The sequence below is a fragment of the Condylura cristata genome, unplaced genomic scaffold, assembly GCF_000260355.1.
Source record: "Condylura cristata isolate star-nosed mole 26May11 unplaced genomic scaffold, ConCri1.0 scaffold00030, whole genome shotgun sequence".
Lineage (NCBI taxonomy): Eukaryota > Metazoa > Chordata > Mammalia > Eulipotyphla > Talpidae > Condylura > Condylura cristata.
Window position 1 is genome coordinate 26,584,970 of NW_004567131.1, and position 26,096 is coordinate 26,611,065.

Below are 26,096 nucleotides of genomic sequence, written 5' to 3' on the forward strand. Positions count from 1 at the left end.
GCCGCCGCCGCGAGGCTTCCGTCTCGCTTGTTCGCGCAGCGGCGGCAGCAGAGGTCGCGCACAGATGCGGGTTAGGCTGGCGGGGGGAGGAGGCGGAGGAGGGAAGGAAGCTGCATGCATGAGACCCACAGGTAAGACCGAGAGCCCCGGAAGGGGCTTTCCATCCCCGGGCGGCGCGCTCAGGCCGGGGACCGCGAGTTGGAGCTCGGTCCTGCTCTCCAAGGGGGGAATTTTTTGACAGCGCAGAGAGATCTCATAGGGGACTGGGCAAAGGACCCATCCCGATCCCGGGGAAAAACAGTGAAGTAGCTAGGGGGATCGGTGCCACATTGTCGGATTCCTAAGAGTGAAACGTGTAGGCCCAGGCAAAAGTGCTTTTATCGGCCCCGAGATGCTGGGAGGCTTTAGACTTTCCTGTTATGGCAACAGCCTCTGGATCCGGGGACCGGCGCAGAGCGTTGTGCGCTAACCGCTGCCCTCCCTCCCCTCCTCCATCGCTCCTGCACGCGCAGCATCCCGCGGCGGCTGTTACTCCGTGTACACCGTGCTAGGGGGAAGCGGGGGCATCTCACTGTGGGAAAGGGGGCGGGAGCCGCGCGGGGAGCAATGGAGGTGCTACGGGGGAAGCCGAGGTTCCCGGTCCTAGGGCGGAGGAGGGGGAGCGTGGCCCCCGAGCCCCCTGGCAGCCTGGAGTATTGTCGTGTTGGTTCCTGGTTGCAGACTCTAGCAAGCCGGATGCCCTCTGTGGATGAAAGATGTATCATGGAATGAACCCGAGCAATGGAGATGGATTTTTAGAGCAGCAACAACAGCAGCAGCCTCAATCCCCCCAGAGACTCTTGGCGGTGATCCTGTGGTTTCAGCTGGCGCTGTGCTTTGGCCCTGCACAGCTCACGGGCGGTGAGTGACCCCGCCGTGGCCCGAGGACCCAGGGAGGTTGGGAGGGTAGCCAGGCTGGTGGGTAGCCCTGCCACTCCCCCCTACAGTCAGACTTCCGAGGTACCTGAGAACCGGAGGCGTGGAACCTAAAACTACCTTTCCTCAAAACCCCTGGAGTTCCCAGAAAATTCCTCTGTGGAACCCGCACAGATTCACACACCCACGTTCTGTCTGGAGCTTCCCACCAGCCTCCCAGCCTGGCTTCCCTAAAGAAAAGACAATAAAGCCTGGTCCCTTATTCTCACTCTGGCCAAGAGAGATATCATTTTTTAAAGAAGTGTATTTGTGGTTAAGGTGCGTTTGTGGACCGTTGACCCTTGTCTGTGCCCTCAGCAGAGGGCTCAGGTTTCAGTCCCTGAATGGAGGCATGCATTGTGAATGTGTCGGGTCTGAAACAGGACCAGACTGGCAGGTTTACCTGAAAGTTAACTTTGTCTGGGAGGTGGTGTGTGCAGGCATGTCTGCTAGAAGGGCAGGAAGGAAGAGGTTTTCCTTCAGGGGTGTTTTGGAAGATGGTTTGACTTCTCAGAGATCTGGTTTTTAGGGGGAATAAACTCCAGTGCTTGTCAAAGATGCTGAATTAAGACTGACGGCCTCAGTGCCCACAGGCTATCTATATTGTGTTTGCCTGGGGAGGCGGAGGGGGGTGCTATCCTTTGCTGGTGGTAGAGGCAGGCAGATGGGGCTCCTGCCTGAATCTCCGAATCTGTCTTCACTGTTCACTGCTGTCCAGTTCCCATGGTCTGTGAGCACTTGCGGATGTGGGAAAATTACAAGGACTGAGTCCTGTTTTCAGAGCTCACATACTTTAAACATATAAGTGAATGAGAACTGGTCGAAAAACAGGTACCAGTAGCCGCAGAAGCACCATTCTAGTGTTTTTGAATGTTGCTGTCTCAGGGAATTTGAGGCAAAGATAGAAAAAAGAGAGGGAAAATAAATCAGCGAAATGAAGGAGGGGAATAACAGGTTGGGCTTAATACAGCATCATGCTAACTTGGATCTTTCACTGAGAGATCTGGAAGATACTTGGCAGATAAAAGCACTTTCTGTGATGTGTGTGTCGGTGAGAATGAGTGAGTAAACAGAAGGGGATCTGGCTGCAGTTTGTTTTCTTCATAAGGGTTAACTTTTTGGGTGCTCTTATTTTCATAAGAAATAAACATTTCAAAGATACATCAAAGGCACGTTTCCTTTTTAAAAAGGACAAGGTCAAAAGCCATGCCAAGCCAGCTCCAGCGTGGCCTCTGGCTGGCCCTGGACATTAGGTTTGCTTCCTGGTGAGCGGCATAGTGGACGGAAGCACGGAGCAGGGCTGGCTCATGCCTTGTCCTCTTTCTTCTCTTGCTTCCGGTTCTAGCTGTCGTTCCTCAGACCAGGTCCACGTGATTCTCCATCCTCTCTGCCCCTCTCGTCCCTGTGGATGACAGATTAATCGGATTCAGCCGCGTACGTCTGATTGTTGTTGTAGGCTGTGTACACTGGACTCTGCCTTCTCCTCAAAGATGTCAGAGCCCAGTGCGGCACAGCCCCGCCGTGTCACAATGGTCAGCCATATACTTGCAGGGTGCGTCTTCCTCACTCTCTGTCTTCCTGGAGAAGATGCCAAATAAAAAGATCCAGAGCCCTGAAGAAGAGGGTGAGGGCTGACTGTCTCTGCTCGATTTCAGAGCTGCTGCTAGGTATCAGAAGCTGCAAAAGGCTCGCCATCAGCCTTGTTTCCTCTTCTTCTCCTTTGGGCTGAGAATGTGATTTCTAGAAGAATGTGTATCATCTCAGAATTCTGTGGAGAACCAGTTTGGGTGGAGCAGAGTGGAGAGGGATGTTCTGTGGAGTCTACAGAAATTTCTTTCTTAGGAAAAAAACACAGATGCTCCAGGATGGTTAGGAAATTCACCTTAATTCTAGACCTGTGCTTCTAAAACTTTAACGTGCCTGCAAATCACCTGGGGTCCTTCTGCAACGTAGATTGTGTTCCTTTGGTCTGGGCAGGGCCTGACCGCCTGCATTTCCCACAAGCTCCCCGCTGTGATGCGGTGGGGGCTGGTGCTAGGACCACACTTTGATGAGTAATGCTTTGGACTGAGCCATTCCTTAAAATAAGTTGGTTGTGACTCCTGACTCTGTTATCACTCTCAATTACCATATGCAAATGGCCCATTGGAGAGCGAAAGGCTGACCCAGAATCTAATCTGTAGGTGACACATCGAGCAGAAAATCAGCCCTCAGAGAGTGCTTCCCCTCCTTTTTATCCACAAAAAGGAGCATACTTAATAGACACTGTTCTGAAATGAGAATTTTCATTTTTGATTGCTTTCAATGGAAATGGAGCACGGCACTACAGGACAGAATAGTCTCGGCTAGGGGAAAAAAGAGTGTGCCCAATACAGGCATACTGAAAAAGCCTGAACTTGAAAGGGAGAAACTCAGAAAATGATCACTGTGGAGAAAAGGGGGAAATGAACTCCATGTCACCCCATCAACAGTGACATGTTTTGTCCCGGGGAGCCAGGCATTCACATCAGTTCTTGGAGACTTAGAGAGCTGTCACGGGCCTGTGTGACTCTAGGTGCCTCTTGCCGGTTGTCTTTCTTAAGTTAGGGGGACAGGTCCTCAGTTGGGGCCATTAACACCATATATGCTGAGAGGACTAGTGGCAGGTTTATCGGGAGCCCCAGGACCCCACTGTTCCCAGAATCTGCATGGACTGCAGCTTCAGTGGCTGCTCCCCTCCATCCCACGCCCCAGAAAGCTCCTGGAGTGTCCCCGGGCTTCGAGAAGGAGCCCCAAGACTTTATAAGTCGGCCCTTGAAGGTGAAGTCATAAGCACATCTCGTGTTATTGCAACACATGCTCAGCTCTTGGCTGCTTTGGGCCTCGGGTCTTAGGTGTCCTCCTCCATAATACCAGGCTGATGCCACCTCACTGGGTTGGTGTGAAAGAGGTAAATCAAGAAGGGGCAAAACAGACACAGGTTGTTGGTAGTGAGAAGGGCTAAGCCAGTGCCCTTCCAGGCCTTTTGCTTTTCCAGTCAGTGACTACTGATTGCCTGTTCCTAGTCTGTAAAATGTTCTTTTCTTCCTAGAAGAACCCTTCCTTCCTCTCTCTCTCTCTCTCTTTTTTAAAGATTTATTTATTTATGCACACAGAATTGGGGTACAGGCCAGAGGTGTAGGGGTGGTAAGAGGCTTCACCAGAGACAGAGTGGGGAGCAGAACAGGCAGATGGACGAAGTACACTGCTGAGGGGAGCAGCGGGCGGGTCAGGAGAGGTCTGCCACACCATGTGGTCACCTCTGGGGCGGGGATAGAACTCATGAGGAAGTGGCTTTAGCTTCTTAGTGCTGCGCCACCAGGGAGGGCCCAGGCCCACCCCCCCCTGTCAACAAGCTTCTTTTTTATTTTTTTAAGATAGTTTCAGATATAGATATAACAATGGTTAAATTTTACCTAATACATACCATGTCAGATCACATTTTTATTTTATTTTATTTTATTTTAAGATTTATTTATTTCTGCATACAGAACTGGGTATAGGCCAGAGGTGTGGTGGGTGAGAGGCTTCACCAGAGACAGAGTGGGGAGCAGAACAGGCAGATTGACAAAGTACATTGCTGAGGGAAGAAGTGGGCAGGTCAGGAGAGGTCTGCCACACCATGTGGATCAGCCCCAAGGCTGGGGATCAAACCCACACTGAAGCAGATGTGGCCAGCTTACAGTGTTGCATCCTAACCAGGAAGAGCCTAACTACAAATTTCTCTTTAAGGCTCAACGTAAAATGCCTTTCACATTCCTTGTCTCTATGGCTCCCCGCACATGGTCTCCACTGGACCTAGTGTCTTAGCGCTGTCTCATCTGCTAAGCTGTGAGTCCCTTGCAGGCAAGAACCTTGACTTTATTTTCATGTCCCACAGAACCTGACACCCAGTGATGCTCAGCTAATGCTGGTTGATGGCAAGTTACTGCCACATCATTTAGAAAATAATTATCACTGGTGAGTTACCCAAGTGCAAGGGCTTCATGGCAGTGGGGGCTGTATCTGTTGGAAAGTGGAGGAGCTGGAAGTGGTCTTGGTGGCTGGAGGAGAAGTCAGGAAACATCCTAAGAAGAGGTGACATTAAGGCTGGGATCTGAGGAGGGGGAGCGGTTAGGGAACCCCAGAGGTCGAGGCACCTGTGCAGAGGTGTGGAGGTGATTCATGGGTGGACTATTCAGGGAGTAGAGCATGGCTGAGTTAATCTAGAACATAGAGTGTCTGGAGGGAAGCCGCGGGGCGGCAGGGTAAATACTGGGACCCTATGATACAGGCCCTTGGACACGCTGGTGAGGATTCTGAACGTCACTCAGCAGGTGGTGGAGAATCTACTAGAAGGGTTTAGAGCAGGAACCTAGTGTGGCTTGCTGAAGGGAACCAGGTATTTCCTATCGCCCCTCTATTGACATCATTGTCTTATTGATGGAAAGTGCTCATTTGCTTATAAGAATGATGTGGTGGATGTGTTTTAATTTCTTGAGGCAGAGAGAGGCTGGAGAGGAAGAAATTCCCATAAATAGCACAAAGGACACATTTTCTTGCTACTGTCACCACCTGGCTAAGTGATAGTAGCCTAGTTGCTCTCTCAGTTTCATTATCTGAAATGGGGGCAATATTTGGATTATCTGCCTCCCATGGTTTTTGTGAAAATGAGATGCCTTAACAGAAGGAAGTATCAATTACTCTTTGAGGTAACCTCATCACTAACTAGTCGTGAATGCTGGTTACAACTGCTGTGCAGGGATTCGCCCTGCCAAGGCATATTCCTTTGTCCTGAAAGCTAGCCAATGCCCTATCCTACCAGAGCCGGTGTGTGCTGTGGAGATCACTAGGTATTTGCTGACCCTGTCCCCAGGAATCCCAGATAACTCATGGTCACAGCATGGTATGGTGCTTCCTGCAGTGGGGGTTTATCCTGGGGGACTCTGAGGAGGGGGCGGAGCAGAGGAAGACAAACCAAAGACGAAACATGAGCAAAGTCTTGAACTAGCAACGAAATTTTCAGGCAGAGGTGTTGAGAGGTGCCTTCCTCCCCTCCCCCAGGGAGAGGACAGCATAAGCAGACACTCAGACTGAGAAAGAATGTGAGCAGAAGACAAGGAGTAACTCGGGGCCGTCTTCCAGAAGGACTGAGAGAAAGGAGGCAAGGAGATGCTGGAAAGGCATTTGGCGGCGCCTGCCCTGCTAACTACAATGCTTAGGAATTGCAGCTATGAAAGTCTATCTTCAGGAGCATCCAGTGATCTGTTCTTTGTTTCAGAGCAGAATTTTTCCAAATATGCAAGGCCGAGGGGAGATTGGCTTTATTCGGGATTTACGGTGTAAGTACCAGTGACGAGGTGTAGGATACAGTGCGGAAGAGAATAAAGCCTGTCCTTGGAGAACTTGTATTATTGTGGAAACTCCTACCCTGGCCCCAAGGGCTGTGATGAGGACTTTAACTGGTGAGGAAAACGTGCACTTAAGAGAGGTGAAGAAGCAGAGTTAACAGAGGCCAGACAGCTGGCTGGCTGAGGGGGTAGAGGAAGAGGAAGAACATTCACTGGTCATTTGGAGAGAAGCTAATGAGCTCATTCTGGACGAGGAGGCTTGCATTGCCTGCAGAACACCCATTTGGGTACCATCTGTACATCAGGCAGTTGAAAACTCAGCCTGGCATGGGAGAGAGAGGAGCACTGAAGGAGTAGATCTGTGTGTCATCCGCATGGAGAGGTTGCCCGACTGCAGGAGAGGCTGGGCTTCCCCCAGAAGGGTGTGTAGAGTGAACTGAGGAAATAATACTAATACCCAGCAAGAATCTCCATTTCCTTTGCAAGAGTAGTAAGGAGAGTGAGGAGTGTGTGTTACTACCAGTATTGGCAGTGACAGTGATGATAACAGCTGGATTCTGGCTATTGACGATCGCGTCTGATTTGGGATAGGTGGGTTGTTTCTAGGCTGATGTTTAAGTTCTCTGAGTTCTGGATGTCTGTACCAGCTGCAAGAAAGAAGAACAGGACCAGTGATGGCAGGAAGGTGGAGAACCTGCGTAGAGATGCTGGAGGCTGGGCTGCAGAAGAATCAGAGTATTTTCAGCCTTCACTGGGAAAACAAAGCTAACCGCAGCACGAGATTTGACAGCGTCCCTGGGGGACCGTGGGCAGCTGTGAGTGTTTCTCCTCCTGGAGACGGTGAGCAGAGGGGACCTTGTGTGTGAGCCCTGATGGTGGCTGGGGGCTCTCTCCCTGCTGACACCCATCCCCCTCATGCTGGGGTGCTGGGATGTCTATGTGCACAGTGCTTTGGGCCTATGTCCTTCTTGCACGAGTCCCCTGGCAGCCTGTCCTCCATCCTTCAAAGATGCCGTCTTCCCAGGCTGTCAGCTAATCTTCAAAGATACAATTGTCAGAGTGCTCCCTCTGCCACCCCCCCCCCCCCCATGACCAGCTCTGTCACCTCCAAGCAAGTCACTTAACCTCTGCTTGCTTTGGTTTCTTCATCTGTAAATCAGGGGCAATAAAACTTGTTCCTCTACTCTTCACAGGGGTGGGAGGTGTGAGTACAGAGGAGGCAGGGTCAGGAGACAAGAATACAAAACAGCCGTGGCTGCTTGTCTGGAAGCCGACCTGCTCCACGGAGCCTGGGGCCATTTTTTGGCGCTTGCCTGGACCTCCGAAGGGAGGGGCAGGGATGCTGGGCACTGCGTGTAAATGCCGCCCCACGTGAGGGGCCTGACCCCCGTGAGAGCTCATTTTGTGTGGACATGATGCCAGGCAGCTGGGGGAGCTCTTTTGCTGCAAAGTGGGATGTGTCAGCCTGTGCCCGGTCCCTGCTGCTGGCGTGTGCAGTGAATAGTCGCGTCTGGGGATGGAGAAGGTCCTTATGCCGTTGAGAGGAACTTCTCAATAGCTGTTGGCTCAAGCCCAATCGGCCCCTTTTGTGTGCTCACAGAGGCCTCTGGGGAAAAAGAAACTAAATATGTGAGGCAGGCGAGTGATGGCTTATAGGTGCTTCAGCAGTCCGAGGGAGGCATCTGCTCCACGTGGCCCTCCCTCTCCGTGCTCCCTTAGCCTGTTCGGTGTTTCTGTGTCTGGGGACATCTGGGCACAGCGGACCAGCAACTTCAGGCTCAGCTAGGATGGTGGACGTATCAGGAGTTGCTTTAGGAGCTTGAGAATTGAGTGCTCCATCTGAGTGGATGTCTCTTCTCACCCCAGTCGCACACTCTAATTTTTGAGACTCTATAAAGCTTTGCAGGTGGGATACTACTTTGGGGTGCTTGTGGACTGGAGATCTTAGGGTGGCTACTCCTTAGTGGAAAGGCCTGGAAATCCTCTGTGGACACTCCAGCCTTAGTGGCCTCCAGGAAAGCAGCCTGTTAGCTGGCCATGAGTTCTGGCTGTTGCTTCTCCTTGGACCCTGACTGTCTTCAGCCTTTTGCCACGAGTGAGCTCCTGGCATTCCAGGGTCTGACTTGCAGAAGGCTTCCTGCAAGGATGACCTGATCAGCAGGCTCTGAGTTAAGAGAAGAGGGTCTTGCATGGTTTTATGAGAAATAGCAGGGCACTCATCCCCCTGAGAGTGGCTTTGCTGAAAATCTGCCTCTGCAGTTTTCATTTACATGGTAATGAGCACGCTGAGCTTTGGCCCTTTGTCATTTCCAGATGAAGGAAGACCCAGTTCTTTGGGGGCTCCCCAAACACATGGCATGTCTAAAAATGGGAGCCAACCTGCCCTGTCTCGGCGGCAGGTGCGTTTTGCCTCATGGGACACTGCAGCCATGCTTAAGGCCGGGCTCCTGTGTTTCTTTCTCATTGCTGTTGTTGAGATCCTTCTTTCTCTGTTTCTTCTGCGCAGTGTGATTACCGGGGGCTTAAATCAAAGCCATGCCTGCGACTGGTCCCTACCTTACCTTTGCGATGAGGTTTGTGTACATCTCACCTCTGCGTGCCTCGTCTCTAATACTTGGCGTTTCTCTAGTACCTGCTGTGCTGATGCTGTTGCTAAACTGGGTCATGTTCTCGGTGACACAGCACAAGCTAATGCGCAGGAATGCAAGAGTTTTTGTACCGGCCCATTCTCCTTGGACCTTCCATTTACTTTTAACTGTTTTTTTTTTTTCCCAGTACGACTCCTGTGTTGAGGAGAGCACACATAGGCAGCTCTCACAAAGCTGAAGAGCAAAGTGGCCATGTGTTCATTACAAGTGTTAAGTTCCAGAAGAAAGGGGGTGCACTAAGGGTGATCCATTGACCTGGGAAAAAGGGGGGGAGAGCAGCATCCAAATTGAACCTGCTGCCTGCTTGTTCCTCCAGCTGTCCAGACTCCCTCCTGCCCTTTCCTAGCTTACAGCCTTCCCACCCTTGAGGACACAGCTTATGCCTCTGTGCTGTCTCTTCCATGGTCTGGGCTCCCCTAACTCTGAGACGTCTCTGCTCTGAGCTCTCAGAGCATTAGAATCATGGATTGCTGCTCCAGGGAGGTCTGTGCATGTGGGCTGGCCTGGGCATCTACACAGAGGGCCTTGGTACCCCGAAAGATTGGCCTAGACAGAATGGGGCTGGGGGTGGGAGGTGTCTGGCTAAACAGGGTGCTGGAGCTGGCCCCTAGGGGTTGAGGCCCAGGCCCATTGCTTTGTGAGGCAAACTACTCAATCAGTGTCTGTCTCAGGGGCCTCATGTGTGAAATGGGAATAATAATATAAACACTGAATATTGAACGACATGAGGGTAAGATTGCATGTGTCTAGTCCAACCCCACATGCAAAGCCTGGTCAGTGGTTCAAAGGGCTCTACGGCCAGGTTTGAAAGTCACAGCCTGCTGCCATATGAATAAAAGATGTCACTGACTAGAGCGTTTTATTATTTCCAAACTTCTTTGCCTGTTACTGCTCACGCCCAGGTCAGGCGGCAACATCAGCTGCAGTGATTGGCGGGAAGGATGGTATTAGGCTTGGCCTCTGGTTTTACTTGAGTTTGCTTGTGTTTGATTTTCTGCGTACTCCGACCGGATGCAGGCTCAAATGTGGCTTTGAATTCCTAAGGGTCAGAAAGTGAGGTATTCTTTCCGCCTCTGCCTTCATCTGCTCTTACATTTACTCATTCAGAAATTATTAGGCACTTACTATGTGTAAGGACTGAGACTAGAAATAGGAATAAGATACAGCCCAGCCCTCAAGGAACTTGAGTCGGTATGTTGAGACTGCGATGCATTCATTTGGGTGGCTGTAGCAAAATACTGCAGACGGAAGGAATTGAAAAAAAAAAAAAAGATTTGTTTATTAATAAATACAAGAACTGGGGTACAGGCCAGAGGTGTGTGTGTGGGGTGGGGGGTGAGAAGAGTCACCAGAGACAGAGTGGGGAGCAGAACAGGCAGATTGACTGAAATACACTGTTGAAGGGAACAGTGGGTGCTCCAGGAGGGGTCCGCTGTGCCATGTGGGTCATCCCCCTGGCCAGGAATTGAACCTGTTATGCCACAGGGAGGGCCCAGACTGGAGGATTTCAACTGAGCTTTATTTTCTCAAAGTCCTGAAGGTTAGACATCCGAGGCCATGTGCGGGCAGGCTGGTTTCTTGTTAGAAGGGCTCTTCTTGGCCTACCCTCTAGCGTGTCCTCACATGACCTTTCCTTGGCTTGTTTGTGTGGAGGAAAGAGAGGAAGAAACATATTTCCCTTCTTATAAGGATGCCTGCCCTGCCAATCAGGATGCCAGCCTTATGAGCTCCTGTAACCTTAACCTCTGTCTAGGCCCTTTGTACTGTATCTACAGTCTCATTGGAGGTTAGGGCTTCGACCTTTGAATTTTCAGCACACAATCCAGTAGATATTAAAAGAAAACAAATGTTAATTTTGATGAAAAGGTATAAGGATCCTGAGTTTTTAACCTAGCTAGGGAAGGCTTCCAGGAGGAGATGATACCAGAGCTGAAGCTGAATTTTGAAGAAGCGTGGCCACTAGGTGAAGGGGAGGAAGAAGTGGGGTAAACCAAGGTGTGGCCACATATACCTGCATGTGGGGGGGGGTTGGGGGGGACGGTGGTGGTGGGGTGGGGGGAGGTTTACAGAGTATTCACTTACCTTTCATACATTTTATTAAGTCACTCACCAAACACTTCCTGAGGCTTTCTCTACACAGACTACATGCAGCCGCTGATGGTGGGGTCCAGGGGTGACCTAGAAGCTCACATTTGTAGAGTTTCTAAATTATAGGGCCATGACCTAATCAACCTACTGCTACACATGCCCATTATTCAATTACAGCTGCTGGGCACTCAAAAATCAATTATGAGGGACTCCCCAGGCCACCCGCGGACCCACCCCTGGTTTAGGTCAGGTAAATATTGAATTATTATGTAGAGTTAGTCTGTGGAGAAGTGACAGGTTAATATCTACAGTAATAGGAGATTTTCCGATTGTATTTTTAAGTCATTTCAAATTTATCTTTTGGGAAGCAAGTTCTCTCCTACTTAAATTTTTTCCTCCCCCCCCTTCCTCTGACATTTTAAGTGGAAACAAATGGAGCTTCTGTGTGGTTTATGGACTTAGGGTTGGTTCTGATGCCATTTCAGGGTGTCTGTAAGGGTCTTGTCTGGATGTGCCAAGAAGGCAGAGGTCAAATCAGCTGAGTGCTATGCTCTTGCTCACCCCTTCTGCTTACCACATCCTACGGGTTCTTAGTCTCCTGCCTGGGAGCTGCTTTCAGAGATCTGTGCACCATCTTTACTGTACCCCTGGACTTGTGGGAGACTTGTGTGTACATTTCTCTGAAGAGGGTCTGTAGGTGGCACAGAGGTTACAGTCTCAGCTCTATCAAGCTATTACCAGCCACTGTGGCCTGAGTTCAGTCCCCAGCCAGGTTGCTGACCCACATGGCGCAGCAGACCTCTCCTGTCTTGCCTGCTCCTCCCCTCAGCAGTGAGTCTCAGTAGATCCTGCCTGCCTGTCCTCCTTCGCCACCTGCTCCCCAGCACATCTTGAAGCCCAGCCCATAGATAATTCAATCCCAAAACTTCGTAATTGCCCACAGGCTGGGCTTTAAGATGTGCTGGGGAGCAGGTGCCGAAGGAGGACAGGTAGACAGGTCGCTGATGTATCCACTGCACTGGCAGCTACAGGAGAGCGGCCGGAATTTAACCCTTCACACCCTGGCAGTGGCGCACATGCTGCCATTTAGAAAAACGCTGCTATTAAGTGGTTTCTCTATAAATATCAAAAGATAGATACACATGGAAGAGGTGAGTCTATCATTTGCTCAACAAATGTCTGTTGAGCCTTTATTATGCTCAAGACACTAGGCCAGATGAACAGAGAGACTCGCAGATGAATAATAGGCAGGTCCCCAAAGCCTGGGTTATTATACAAAATTATGTGAGGAAAATATTCATCTTGATCCCTCCCCTCAAATATGGGCAGAATGAGAAATAGTCCAATAAACAGGCAAAAGCGATGCTTTTGTCTCAGTTATCTCTGCAATTCAGCATGTTGTTATGACATATTGAAGCATTATAGACTTTATAACTGTGATTATGCTACTGTTTCCAGTGTTAGAAATGGATGTTTTAGTTGCATATATTAAAAAAAAAACTGGTTTCTCTCTTTTTTTGCTTCTGTTTTATTTTTCCATAATGAATGTTAAAAACATAATCAATGTCCCTGTTGTTCAGATTTGTGATCCACCCAGTCGGGCGTTGGGTGTGGAGTATGAGAGCTGAAGGGCCTTCTAGAGACTTGTCATGGCTACTGGCGCAGAACCCAAGGCCCAGAGAGGAGAGAGTTGCTGGCTTCACAGCTGGCTAGTGGAGAAGCTGGGACTGGACCTTGGCATCTGCTCTCTGGTGGGACTTTCCTGTCACATCATTTGCTGTTCTCCAGACAACTGAGGTTCATTCTAACAGGACCCCCATGGTGGGCAGGGAGTAGGTTAAGTGAGATAGTACATGGAAAAGCACTTGGAACCAGACTGGTCCAGAACACAGCTCAGTCAGCACTACTATGTTGCTTCCGTTATCCTGTGAACATGTTCTCCATAAATTCATTTAAATGCTTCCTGAATTGGTCCATCCTCGCTCCCTGCTCTTTGTCTCAGGTGGTGTATTTCACATCCTTGTGAGCTACTAAGTACTTGTTTTAATTTCCCTCTAATACATTTATAGCTCTATGGGGCACTCAGATAACCCTGCACTTTTTTTTAGTAGAATTCAAATATGCTGTTGTCTTTCAGACTTTGCTTCCCTGAGAAGGTAGTTTGGCCCCTTGAGTCCTATTGTACTTATGCACCCCAGGGTCCCTTGGCTGGGCTGGTCCCTCAATCCTCACTGGACTATGCCGGGAGCCCATGTACTGGCCCAGGACCAATATGCAGGCTCCTTTCTGATGAGTTCCAGAACTTCGTTGGCAGTTCTCTCTGTGTTTCCGGCAATGCACCGGGCGACTCTTTTCCAGTGCACGGAGGCCCAGACTCTTGGTCCCTCTGCTGGAGCACAGGAGTTTGGGAGTCCCTGTTTCATGACTGCCGAGTAGTGTGAATTCTCTTCCTGAGCCAGACTCGCTCACACCAACACCCAGGAGAAGACATACTGAGGAGCCCTTTGTGCTGAGAACCTCATGCTCACAAGCAGACACTGGTTTTAGTAAAACTGGCTATGGTGAAATCGTCAAAGCCAGCACAAAGCAAATCTGTAGTGAAGCAATTAGTGATTTATGTGGGAATAGTAATTCAGTGCTTAACATATTTTTAAAAAGTAGAGACATGTTAAGACCTTGCAACTAAGAACTGAAAATTTGAAATCTTTTATAAGTACATGTTAGCAAGAATGTCTGACTCATTTTAGCAGAGGTTGAGTATTTAGATGCCTTAAAATGCTTGTCTTTGATAAGAAATCCCTGGGTTATCAAACTATCTTACTTTAGTGACTTTATATATGCATTCAAGTTAGAATTACTTGGTACTGACTGTGTACAGGGCACACTCTCAGATTCTGCAGAGTAACCCCTAAGGCAGGGTTTCTGCCTTGGGAATTGAGATGTATTTAGTTGGAAAATAATTCAGTCACTTGTAATTGTGCCAAAAGGATGTGCCTAGCATAGACAGGATGTGGGGTCCCGAACAGGAGGAGTGGCTGGCTTCTGACTTGCTTGAAGAGGGAAGGATTTGTAAGAGGTCACATCTGAGTTGGGTTTTGAAAGCCATGAACAACTTTGACAGGCGGGAATGGGGAGCAGGGGGTTTGAGAGCATGAGAAGTAATCTCAGCGGCCATGAAGTATGTCCACTGGCCGCGGAGGACTCCCTTTGGCCTGAGCTGGGGGCCTGTTTGGGAGACATACAGGCAGTGGGGCTGGTAGTAAACAGTATTAACCATATGGGTGGGTGTCAATTATTTGCTTCATGCTGGGCCCTTTCCCACTCATTTCTTCTGATGAATTTGGCTCCTTTTTCATCTTTATTTTTCAGACATAACACTAGCAGACAGAGGCTACAGGACAGGCCCAAGGTCCTGGAGCAGGAAGTGCTGGGGTCGGGCTGCCCTCTGGTTCATCCCTGGGGCCTGCCTTGCCCAGTGCCTCCGGGCTGGGACACTCAGCCGTGGGGCCTGGGCTGTCAGACTAAGGATGAGTCCGCCTGCTTTTCCTCTTTAGATGTTCTTTCCCCAGAACCCTCTGGACCACAGACCAGAAGTTGGCAAGCCCAAAATCTTAAGAGAAAAGCAATCACAAGTAGGAAAAATAGTTTCCTCATCTCTTAAAAACTGTTTCCTTTCTAAAAATCCTTCAGGAGGCCACTGGGCACCTCTGAGTTCTTCAAAGGAGCAGCTTGTTTGAAGCAATCTTTAGGGTCCTGGTTCCCAGCCAAGGCCATTTTGTCTCTTAGGGATATTTGTGAATGTCAGGGGACATTTGTGTTTGTCATGACTGTGGGGCAGGGTGGATAGTGTGTGCTGCTGTCGTGGGGACAGGTCAGGCCTGATGTTCGGCACCTTCCAACACAGGGAGCCCTACAACAAAAAGCTCTCCAGCCCCAAAAGTCCTTGGCTTGAGGAACCTGCTCTAGAGTGATCGGTATGTCCTTGATTGGGGGTGGGGTAGGCTGGGGGGGGAGGCTAGGCAGGAATGCAGGTGACCACGAGGAGGTGTTCCAAGTTGGGGGTGCTGAGAACCCAGAGGAGGTATTGGCAGCAGGAATGGATGGGACGAGAAAGCCATGGAAGGCATTTCAGAGACTGACTTCAGGAGAATAGAGAAGACCAAGAAAGAAATTACAGCCAGAGGTTTTTAGTGTGGGTGTCAGAGAGAAGAGTGGAATCATTAACTGTAATGGAGATGTCAGGAAGAAAAGCTTACTTTAGAAAAATGATGAGTTTGGTCTTAAGATATTTAAATTTTGACATGCAGGTAGAATTGCCCAGCAGGCATTTGAGAATGAGGACAGGAAGAGAGAAGTTGGGGTTGTAAAGGGGGTCTTGCAAGCCATCTCCTGGGAAGCAGTAATTACAATCAGCGTTCAGTGGTCTCGGGAGAAGAGCAGGGACCTGGCTCTGTGATTGGTGCCTCTGAGGCCTGGGGAATGGGGAGAGTCAGGCGGCCTGGATGGGAAGCCCAGCTCCCTCTCTTAATAAGCCCATGATCTTGGACATGGCCTTGCACCTCGGTTTGCCTCCGTGTCCTCATAGGAGACCAAGGGAGTGTTCACATAGGCGGAGGGGAGTGAGGATGGTGCAGGGGCACTGAACTGGGACCAAGCTTAGGGAGCAGCTGGTTGCCCTGTGCAGAGCGACAGCCTCCCTTGAGAGCTCCTTGGTGACTTTGGAGACTGTGTTTTTTTTTTTTTTTTTTTTTTAAAGATTTATTTATTTATTCGTACAGAACTGGGGTACAGGCCAGAGATGCGGAGGGTGAGAAGATTCACCAGAGACAGAGTGGGGTACAGAACAGGCAGATCGACGAAGTACACTGCTGAGGGGAGCAGCAGGCGGGTCAGGAGAGGTCTGCCGTGGCTGTGGATCTCCTCCGGGGCAGGCAGGGATCGAACTCATGGGGAAGTGGCTTAAGCTTCTTTGTGCTGTGCTTTAACCCACTGCGCCACCAGGGAGGGCCCTGGAGACTGCGTTTTTATGGTTGGCTTGTGCACATCCCTTCAACTCGAGTGAGTCTCCCCAGCACCACCACAACACCCTTTATTTCTTTATTTACGTATTGTGGGTGATGGGAGTTGTGTATATGTGAACTTCCTCATGAATAACCCAGCTTTCCTTCCTCTCCCCTGCCCTTCTCTTCAGTAAAAGTTTAGAGAAGCAGAGAGAAAGAACAGATGAACAGCTAAAAAATTATACACAAGTGGAAAGAGACAACAGAGGACATCGTGATTATTTCTGCAGAATCTGTTTTTCTTCTCACCCCCAAACTCCTAGCCTTGAACATAAAAAATAGTGCTAAATGTTCCAAACACTAGAAAACTGTCCAGACGGACGCTACGATGCAAACCGGCTTCCCGGGAGTCTGTGTCAAACTTGTGCTTTGTTGTAGCGCTTGGTGGAAGGAAAGTGGGCCCAGCCTCAAATGGGAAATGTCCTTCCTGATGAGATGAGGGCCATGGGGAACATGGGAAAAATTGTGGGAACATGTGATGTGGCTGGGGGTGTCTGGTGTTGAGCTTTGAGTCTCATGGGACAGCACTGAGCTCACCCTGACAAGGAAAGCAGATCTTGTCCCTGGCGGCCCCCAAGGATGCGCTTTTCCCAGGGAGAAAGTTCTTGGCAAGCCATCTTGTGTGCTAAGTGCCGGCTGTTCTTCCCGTACCTGGAAATGAGCAGGCCAATTTTTTTTTCTTCCTTATTTTTTAAAATATATTTATTTATTAAAAATATAATAGTTCACTTTTATATCACTTTGTGCCTTTTCCTATCTCAATCATAATTCCTGTTGTCTTCCCATCACCAAATCACCCATGTGCCATCACCATAGTCTAGTGCACTTCTCTCCCCCCACCTTTCTTGATCTCATTCCTCATTCCATCCCCATAAAATGTCTCTAGTATATAGTTGTTCATCATTATTATTATTTCCCCTCCTGGTCCTTTATACTCCAAGCAGGCCAATTTTATTCTCCAGAAAGGAAGCCCCAGAAATTGCGGTATCAGCACCTCCTTCCCCTGTTAAAAATGCCAGGCAAGTGGGATCCTTAAACTCTCCATGAAATTTATTTTTCAGTGACATGAGATCCTCACTTGGGAAACTGAGTCCCATTCCCACCCCTGCTCTGACCTCTGGCAATAACACTTTCACATCTGAGTCTTGTTTATTTGCCATGTCATGCATAACGAATGCATCAAGTATGCTCATCTTTGAAACATTATGAGAATGCTTTTTGCTATTGAATGTTAAGACCTACAAATGCCCCTTCTTCCATTTTGTTAGGGGGCCCAGGTACCCACATATGTCAAGTACAAACCATTCTTGGAGGCCGAGCACAGGCACTTGTCCAAAGATTTGTAACTCATGTTCCACTTGAACTGTTCTTAGGAATCTGGCTATTAATGAAATCTAAGGTTTTCTTAAAGTGCATTGTGCTCTTAGGTTTGGTTTTATTTCCTGAAGATAGGGAAACTGGGATAGGAGGGGGCTGAGTAGAGCTCTACAGCATAGGTTGGCATTGGGCTCTGTCTCTTTCTGTTACTGGAAGGAGAGCTAGAGGAGTGGAGAAGAAGGGTCACAGAGGATGCGTGGAAAGAGACACCCGCTGTTGTTCTTACACAATCCCAAAGGGTACCAAGGCCAGAAAGGAAAGCCATGGCTAGTTGTACCCTTTTCCTTTATTAAATTGCCAATATGCATGTGCGTGTATGCATAAGTATGTGTTGATTATTGACATTTTTAAAGGTAATAGGCAAAATAAAGAAAGTAAATCTCATTCTAACCCTCTCTTAAAAATGTGATTTCTGTCTCTTTTCTCTCTGGACATATCCCTCCACATGGCATTATCTGAATTACTTTGTAACCTGTTTTGCTACTTAGTAACATGTTATCTTTTATACTCGTAAATATTAATCCTTTATAACTTTTTAAAAAGATTTATTTATACATACAGAACTGGGGTACAAGCCAGAGGTGCAGGGGCAGTGAGAGGCTTCACCAGAGACAGAGAGGGGAGCAGCACAGGCAGATGGATGAAGCACACTTTTGAGTGGAGCAAGCAGGCAGGTCAGGAGAGGTCTGCTGCGCCATGTGGGTCACCTCCCGGGCTGGGATGGAACTCCACTGAAGCAGCTGCAGCTGGCTTGCAGTACTGCGTTGCACCAGCCTGGGAGGGCCCCAATCCTTTATAACATTTTAACTAACTGTTTACTATTCCATGTTCTGCATAGCCTATAACTTATTTAGTTTTTGTGCTGTAAAACCGTGACCAGCATAATACAAAGTTTGTCCAGTGGGGACAGATAAGCATTCTGATCATTACAAAGATGAATGTGTAATGACAAGCTGTGAAAAGTGAGGTGAAGAAGAGCACTTGGTCCTGAAAGTGCTCACTAGGGGGACGGGAGAATCTGGCTGAGTCTGGGTTGAGGGGGTGTGTTCAAAGAAGGCTTTCCTGGGGAGAGTTACCTTTGAGTGGAGACTAGAAGGAATCGCTATGTTAAGATCATAGGGCCAGGGTGTTCCTGGTGGAGGGAAGAGCCTATGCAGAGATCTTGTGTCAGGAGGCAGACCAGATAGATGCTCAGGAACCTAAAAAGAGGCCAGTGTGGCTAGAGAGAGCAGAGCTTCAGGTCTTTAGTCTTTCATGGCCCCTTTGTATTTATTTGTTTGAATTGTTGGTTCATGCTCTGTTGACTGTTTTCTTTTGATTATTCATTTGTAAAAAGCCTTCACGTATATTATATATCATTTTTTAACATGTATATATTTCACATGTACTACAGTCACCATTCTTGCAATTTCTATTTGTCTTGTGTTTGGTAATTCAGTCTCTATTAAAAATTTGCAAACCTCATTTTCTTTTAAGCACTGAATTTCAAGTGACACATTTAACTAATTCCCTTTTTATGGAGTATTATTGACATACAACATTGTTTTAGTTTCAGGTGTACAACATAGTGATTCTGTATTTGTACACATTCAAAAACGATCACCATAGGGGCCCTCCCTGGTGGCGCAGCAGGTTAAAGCACAGCACTGAGAATCTAAAGCCGCTTCCGCATGAGTTCGATTCCCACCTGCCCCAGAGGTGACCACATGGCGAGGCAGACCTCTCCTGACCCGCTCGCTGCTCCCTTCAGCAGTGTACTTCGTCGATCTGCCTGTTCTGCTCCCTACTCTGTCTCCGGTGAAGCCTCTCACCACCCCTGAGTCTCTGGCCTGCACCCCAGTTCTGTATGCACAAATAAATAAATCTTTCCTTTTGTGCCCCTTCCCACTCACCTTTTAATTGCACTTATGATAATTCTGTTGACTTTCCCCCCTCCCCCTCTGTGCTTTCTGCTATTTGATGTTGCTTAGAAAGTTCTTCCCAGTCTAAGGTTATTCAAATAGCAACCTATATTTTCTGCATTTTATTTGTTATATTTAAACCTTTCATCAATATTTTCTGCATTTTATTTGTTATATTTAAACCTTTCATCAATCTAGAAACTCATTTATGTGTATTCAGAAAAGTGGGATATAGTTTATTCTCATTTGTCAGACAGTTGCACCATATGATTTACCAAGCAGCCCCTTCTTTGCCTACTGGTTGAAAATACCACCTTCATAATATACTAAACTCATTTAAATGGCTGGTTCTGTCTCTGGCCCATTGATTATAGTCCATTGATTTGATGTCTTTCCTGTGCTATTACTACGCTATTTCACTACTCGTACCCTTTACAATCTGATAGAGCGAATCCCCATTCATTACTCTTCTTTTTCAAAATGGTCTCAGCTAATTCCTGTGAAATCATTCTTCCAGATACATTCTAGAATCATTTTGCTAATTTGTAGATTAATTTTGGGACAAGTGACATATATTCAATACCAGTACTCTCAGAAAAATGGCGAACCTCTCCAGTATCATAAATACCCTTTTGGATGATTGGGTAGAACAATTCTAAAGGCAACATCAACCCCTAAGATAGCGCTGTGTTCTCTGAAAGCTGTCACTGAGCTGGAGAAACTGCAGTGAAAACTGGGCCCAAAACAAAACACTGAGACCCTCTGCTGGGCTCCTCTGTCCTGTGTGTTCTACGTCCCTTCCTGTCCTCCTGGCCATGGTCGAAGGTGCACTCGGGCAACCCACCTCAACCTTGGCTATGAAGAAACAAAACAAGGCAAGAGCTGTTGAACTTTTGAGACTTATTTCTATTGTACATCCTCGTCAGAGCTTTCCAGGTGATCTCATTTATGCTTGACATGACCATCAAACCGTGCCATTAGCTCTGACATAATCTGGCCAAGAGAGCGTGGGGTAGTGATGGGTTTGAACCCAGCTAGGCCTCTTTCTGAGTGCAAAATGTCACCTCTTTCCACTTGACCAAGATGTTTACGCCCATCCCTCAGGCTGAGAGCAGCCTTCTCACTGGTCAAGAACTGGAAAGAGGGGAGTTGGGGGTCCCCATCTGGTGGGGCTCTCACACAGCTGTTGTCCTGGTTGGGACTGGGGGGAGTCAGGCTGGTTGCCCCTCTGTATTTAACATAAGACCCACGCCTGGAAACATTTGGGACCTGTCAGTGGGCTGGGCGCCCCCAGCACATCTGGGGTGTTCTCCGTGGGGAGCCGCCTCCTTGTCTCCACTTGCCAGCACAGCTGGAAGGCGCTCGAGGTGGGGGGGTGGCGGGATCCTCGCAGGTGCTGGCGGCACCTGCCTCGCGTGGAGCCCGGCCGGCGAGATGCAGCTCCGCTGTGCTATTTTTAAGCTGCCGCTTTGCTCTGATGGAACTGCCCGCGTCGGATGCTGAATCATGATCCAGCTTGCTAATTGCAGCAGCACCGTGGCCTGCCAAGTACCCAGACGGGCATCTGGTTCTGCATTTTGGCTTCCTGTGATGTAGTGGGGACCCGGCAGCATAAGGAAAACCTCCAGAGAGGTAGGCTCTGTGGATAACTTCGGATTTTACACATTCACAACAACAACACTTCCCCAAAGAACACCAGCTCGTGACGGTTCTGCTTCGGCAGGAGGACTTTGTCTATCAAACGTGTGTGTTTCAGTGATCAAAGTTGCTTTTGTAGCCTTCTTAGAACACAGCTCCTACATGCGAGGCAGATTAAAAGACTGTGTAACACACAGTGGATCAGACGGGTGAGGTCAGATAAGTTGTCTGCCAGAAGTCAGTTTTGGCTGGGAGCTTATTATAGTTCTGAAACAATGGAGATTTAAGAAACCTTTCTACGGGGAGTCTGGCCGCTTTTTGACATCCTCTCTGCCACTCTGGGTATAAATGTCCAGGTTCTCTGTCTCCCAAACTACCTCATTCATTCACAGGACTAAGGGGGTCATTTTGTGTTCTTTAGACCGGACCTCTTGCCTGGAACCCCTTAGAAGCCCAGCTCTCCCGCAGTCAAAGTCGACTGAGCATTCTGGCCTTTCGATTAGTGAGGATTTAAAGGAAGAAAAATGCTGACAGCCCTTCCTTGGAGGGTGGCGTGTGTGTCCAGAGCCTTCTCTGCAGTGGGAGGCTTCCTGCTCACGTCTGACCCCGAGGTGACCGTGGCTTTCGGCACGGCTGCAGCCCGTGTGCTCACCCAGCTCCACGTCCCACCTGGAGGCAGCCTGCTTCGTGCCTGCACAGACGCCCGTCTGGTCCCACCGCCCTCCAGAGCACTGACAAGCCGTGGGTCTTCCGAGCTTGCAGTGCCTGAATCCCTGTCAGCTCCAGACGGCAGGACCAGTTTCACGGGAGCTGCGCTGACTTGGGAACAGGAGTGATGGACACACATGCAGCTCCCCGGCTCTCAGACAAACAGGGCGTGTGACTTCTTGGCACCGCTCATGTTTTGCTCCGGCTCTGGGCCCAGCTCTAAAGCCGCTGTCCCCACCAGATCTTTCTTCCAGGATCTGGCCGTGGCGGTCCCCTTCAGGGAATGTGACTTGGGCTAGATGATGGCTGGCCTCTATTACCTGCAGTTCTTCCTAGCCCACTGAAGACAGCTTTTTTTTTTTTTTTTTTAAAGATTTATTGATGCTTACAGAGCTGGGGTAGAGGCCAGAGGTGCGGGGGCTGAGAGGATTCACCAGAGACAGAGTAGGGAGCAGAACTGGCAGGTTGACAAAGTACACTGCTGAGGGGAGCAGCGGGCAGGTCAGGAGGAGAGGTCTGCTGCGCCATGTGGGTCAGCTCCCTGGCCAGGGATCAAACTCATGCTGCAGTGGCTTCGGAAAGCTTCATAAAGCGGTACTTGAACCAGTTGCGCCACCAGGGAGAGCCCTGAAGACAGCTTTAAAGAGATAAAGGTTTCTGTCCTGTTGCCCTGTCAGAGGAAGGCTGGTGGATGAGACTTCCTTTCCCTCCAACTTAGCCAATCCGGGTCGATGTCCCTCAGGACCCTGCAGGCAAAAGTGACACAGACCTCGGGGTCAGCGAGTTCTGGGTGGGGGCTGAGACCTCCCCATGCTTCCATGGGCTCTTGAGCAGAATGTTCATGGGGCATGTCAAGTCAGCTCAGCCCCAGTGTGTAGAAATCCCTGGGGAACTTCTGTGAGGGTGGATTCCTTGGCCTCAATTCCCCGCAACTCTGAGAAGGTGGATCTGGGTGGCTCTTGGGAATTTATATATTGAAGAATTGCCATGAGGTTGTGTGAGGTTCTGCAGAGAGTTAGCTAGGTTTACTGACCCTGCCCTGGTGGCCCGTCGGTCTCACACCAGATCTGAGAGCACTTGATGATCTGGAGGTGCTGCAGCAGCACGAGAGCCAGGGTGCCTTTGGGGACATGGTGGGCGGTCTGCTGCTCCTCTGTTCCATCGTCCCACTGCCCCTCCAGGCTTCCCTGCAGCAGACGAATGGGTCGCCATAGCTCTCAAATCAAAACCCTTCCTGATCCCGGCCCTGTTCTGATGTTCTCTCCCCTCCACAGTGAGCTTCTAGAGAGAATCGTCCATATTTAGTCTCTTTCCTCACTTCCAACTCGCTGTTCGACCCACAACAATATGGTTTCCACCCCCTCCACTCCACTGAAATTATCCTGGTAAATGTCACCACCACCACTCAGTCTCTTGCCTCTTCTCATCTTTCTTAAGCTTTGCAGCACTTGACTGCTTCTTCCCGAGGCTCTCTCCACCCGTGACTGTGTGGACACCGGCCTGCTCTGTCCCCAGAGTTCTGTCTTGTCTTCTTGTCCCACTCCACATAGTCTGCCTGAGCAAGCTCATCTACCCCGTGACTCCAATGCCAACCTCCAACTGGGTCTGTTTCTCCTGCTCAGATGGTTTCCCTGGCCCCGATGGTGGGGTGCTCCTGCGAGTGGGCACTTCTTTGTGAGGTCTCCAGGCAGACCTCAACTTGTCCAAACCAGAATTATATCATTCTCTCAAGCCCCATCCCCAACTTGGTCAAAGGCAGTGTTATCTGTTTCGCTACTGTTCAGAGGTCCTGCCTCTTCATGTCCAGTTTGTCCTGGAAGCATATCACATGCCTTGAGGACTGTCCCTCTTCTGCCCTTATTCCACGCCCTTCTTGTCATTCCTGGGACATTGAAGAAGATTCCTCATTGATTCTCTGCCCCCAGCATTGCTTCTCCCAGCCCACCCTCCCTGACACTAACAGGCTCCTTCTGAAGCACTCAGTGGGCTACACCATGTTCTGTTCCAGCCCTTCTCTGGTCCCCCTGCGGGTAGAAGGTAGACCCTGCAAGCTGCTCCCTGCGTCCTTCTCCCTGGGCCTCAGCTGAGAGAAGCTGCCATGTTCCCGGCTTCTCTGAGCTGTGCTAATTGACAGAAGCTTCCCTGGGTACTCTGTAACCATGATGGGTCTGATGGCAAAGCAGAGAGCCCAAAGATTCCCAGGAAAGGAGCCTCATGCCTCAGGATCCCTTTTCTCATTTTCAACCCACTGATTTTGTGTTTTCAGGGAGATGGACTATCTTAGTTAATAGTTAATTCATTTGTCCCATTTTTGCTTAAGATACAGGTCCATGTACATACCAGTCTGCTAAACGGGAGCTAAATCTTTTCTCCACATTGCTTTTGCAATCAAAGAAACCTGATTTTTTACACTGACTGTGTAGATTTGTCCTGAATAAATGTACTATTTCCATTCACCTTTTTAAGGAAACAAAAAATAGTTCAAGCATTCCCTAAGAGTCCAGGGAGCTTGAGTAGAGCAGACAATCGTCCTTCTTGAGCAGGAGGCTGTGCCCAGAGGGCTGGTGACCCCCATCGGGCAGGCTCTCGAGGGGCTCCTGGTAGCCTTATGAAGGGACTTGGTGTGGCTTGGCCTCATTTTCCCATTGTGAGGCTCCTCTGTCTTGGCTTCTGTTTGTGCTGGAAGCAACAGCCCTGCCTCTTGAGCACAAAAGCAACTCTGGGCAGTGACCCTGTAAGCAGACCGTGTGGCAGGTAACTACATAGGCCAGGGAGAAGAGTGTGTCCTGACAGTTCTGGGCGCCGCTCACAGAAGCAAGTGGTGGCCCTGGGCTTCCAGGCTACGCTGTCCTAATTAGCATCTTCTGAGCAGATGGCTTCCTTGGGTGGTGTTAAGGTTGCAGTAGAGCTTCTGCTATTAACACCCAGTTGTAGCGAGAGCTTCCATCTCCTCCCACCCCCATTTTCAGTTCATTAGTTGGATCCTTATATTTGTCCCTCACACCTCAAGCTAAATTTAGACCTTTAAGGTATTGTCCGCTCAGCATCTGGGGGAGGCTCTGTGAAGTGTCACCGTGTGCCCATACATTTTCTGAATGTTTGAACACACAGGGAAGCTTGGTGACTAAGGTGGAGACGTCAGCTCTCGTGGAGTACAGTCTAGTGGAAGATGGACAATAAATCAAGTGCGTCATGTAGAAGTAGAAAGAGGACTTTTCAGGCCGCCTGCTGACCGCCATCTGGAGCATGCGCTGGCAGGGAGCGGGTGGTACGAGGTAGACCAGGCAGACGACCGGTGGAGGTGGCTTTCCTGCCATCTTAGCAGCACGTCCACCAGGTTCCAAGCTCCTCCAGGGGGTGCGAGTGGCACAGCACAGGGGCCACTTCTTCTCCAGATAATCTGAGACCACCACCAACAGTGTGCCTGATAGTGTGGGAAGGGGTAGCGAGATAGATTAACATTACATTTGAGTCAGAAGAGCCGGGCTCCATTTTCACCTGGACATTAGCCGTGTTGAGTCCTTACAGATCTGTCTCTATCTCTGTCTCCGTTTCTGCCTGCACCACCTACAGCTATAAAGGGACAATGAGGTGGTATACGTGGAAGCGCTAAGTAGAAGGAATGGTCAGGTGGCTATCACCTTTATTATTGCCAGCTTGCAAACTTGCCCTTCGACAGTTCTCTTTCTGGGTGAGATAATTATAGTGGGAACTCCAGCAAGACTCATGGCCAGCTCAGTTTTTTATAGACCCACTTTAGCAACAACACTTACATTCAGACATCACCCGGCTTATTACTGATGATTCTAATCTGTTGCTAATGCTTTGAATGGATTCCAGCTTTTCTTGAAAACAGGTTTACTGCTTTGAGTAGCTGATGGTACCTTCTGAAGCCATTCTAATGAATCTTTTGCTTCGTCAGACTGAAGTTCTCCCATCCAATCACCAAATGCTACTGCATAGATGAAGCAGATTCATGCAAATCTATGGAAGGTTGGTTGACCCTTCTCACCATGTTGGTTCTGCAAGGCAGGAATTGCAGTAAGAATCGAAACTGCCCTTTGCCTGAGATTTGATCTCAGTCTTCCCAGGCCTCTGGCCCTGCTTCTCCCAGGCAGCGCTTTTACTACTTCTAAACAGTTTGGTTATACTGGGATTTTTGATTTCTTAGATTCATCTTTAGGTAGCACCTACTGATTTCTTCATATGGAATGTGACATTCTTATTTCTTATTTCTGTCAAGGCAGTTGTCTCCTAATTTTTGTTTAGACCTATCGGCACTGCTTATGTGCCAAGGACTTTGCAAGTCATGTTCATCACGGAGCCAGAAAGGTTCCTAACATTTCTTTTCTTTCTTTCTTTTTTTTTTTTTTT

The 26,096-nt window shown here is 49.1% G+C and overlaps 1 protein-coding gene across 2 annotated transcripts in view; it reads left to right on the forward strand.

Moving 5' to 3' along the window:
- Positions 1-2: 2 nt before the first annotated feature.
- The window catches only part of SUSD4 (sushi domain containing 4), a 108,661-nt gene continuing 82,567 nt past the window's right edge, over positions 3-26,096 (forward strand). Inside the window, exons 1-2 of one of the 2 annotated variants that reach the window (XM_004691333.2) lie at positions 3-131; positions 721-900. In XM_004691333.2, the coding sequence (XP_004691390.1) occupies positions 756-900 (145 nt within the window). In that variant the 5' untranslated portion in view covers positions 3-131; positions 721-755. The remainder of the gene's footprint in view (positions 132-720; positions 901-26,096) is intronic. The other variant, XM_012731320.1, reaches the window with a different exon arrangement.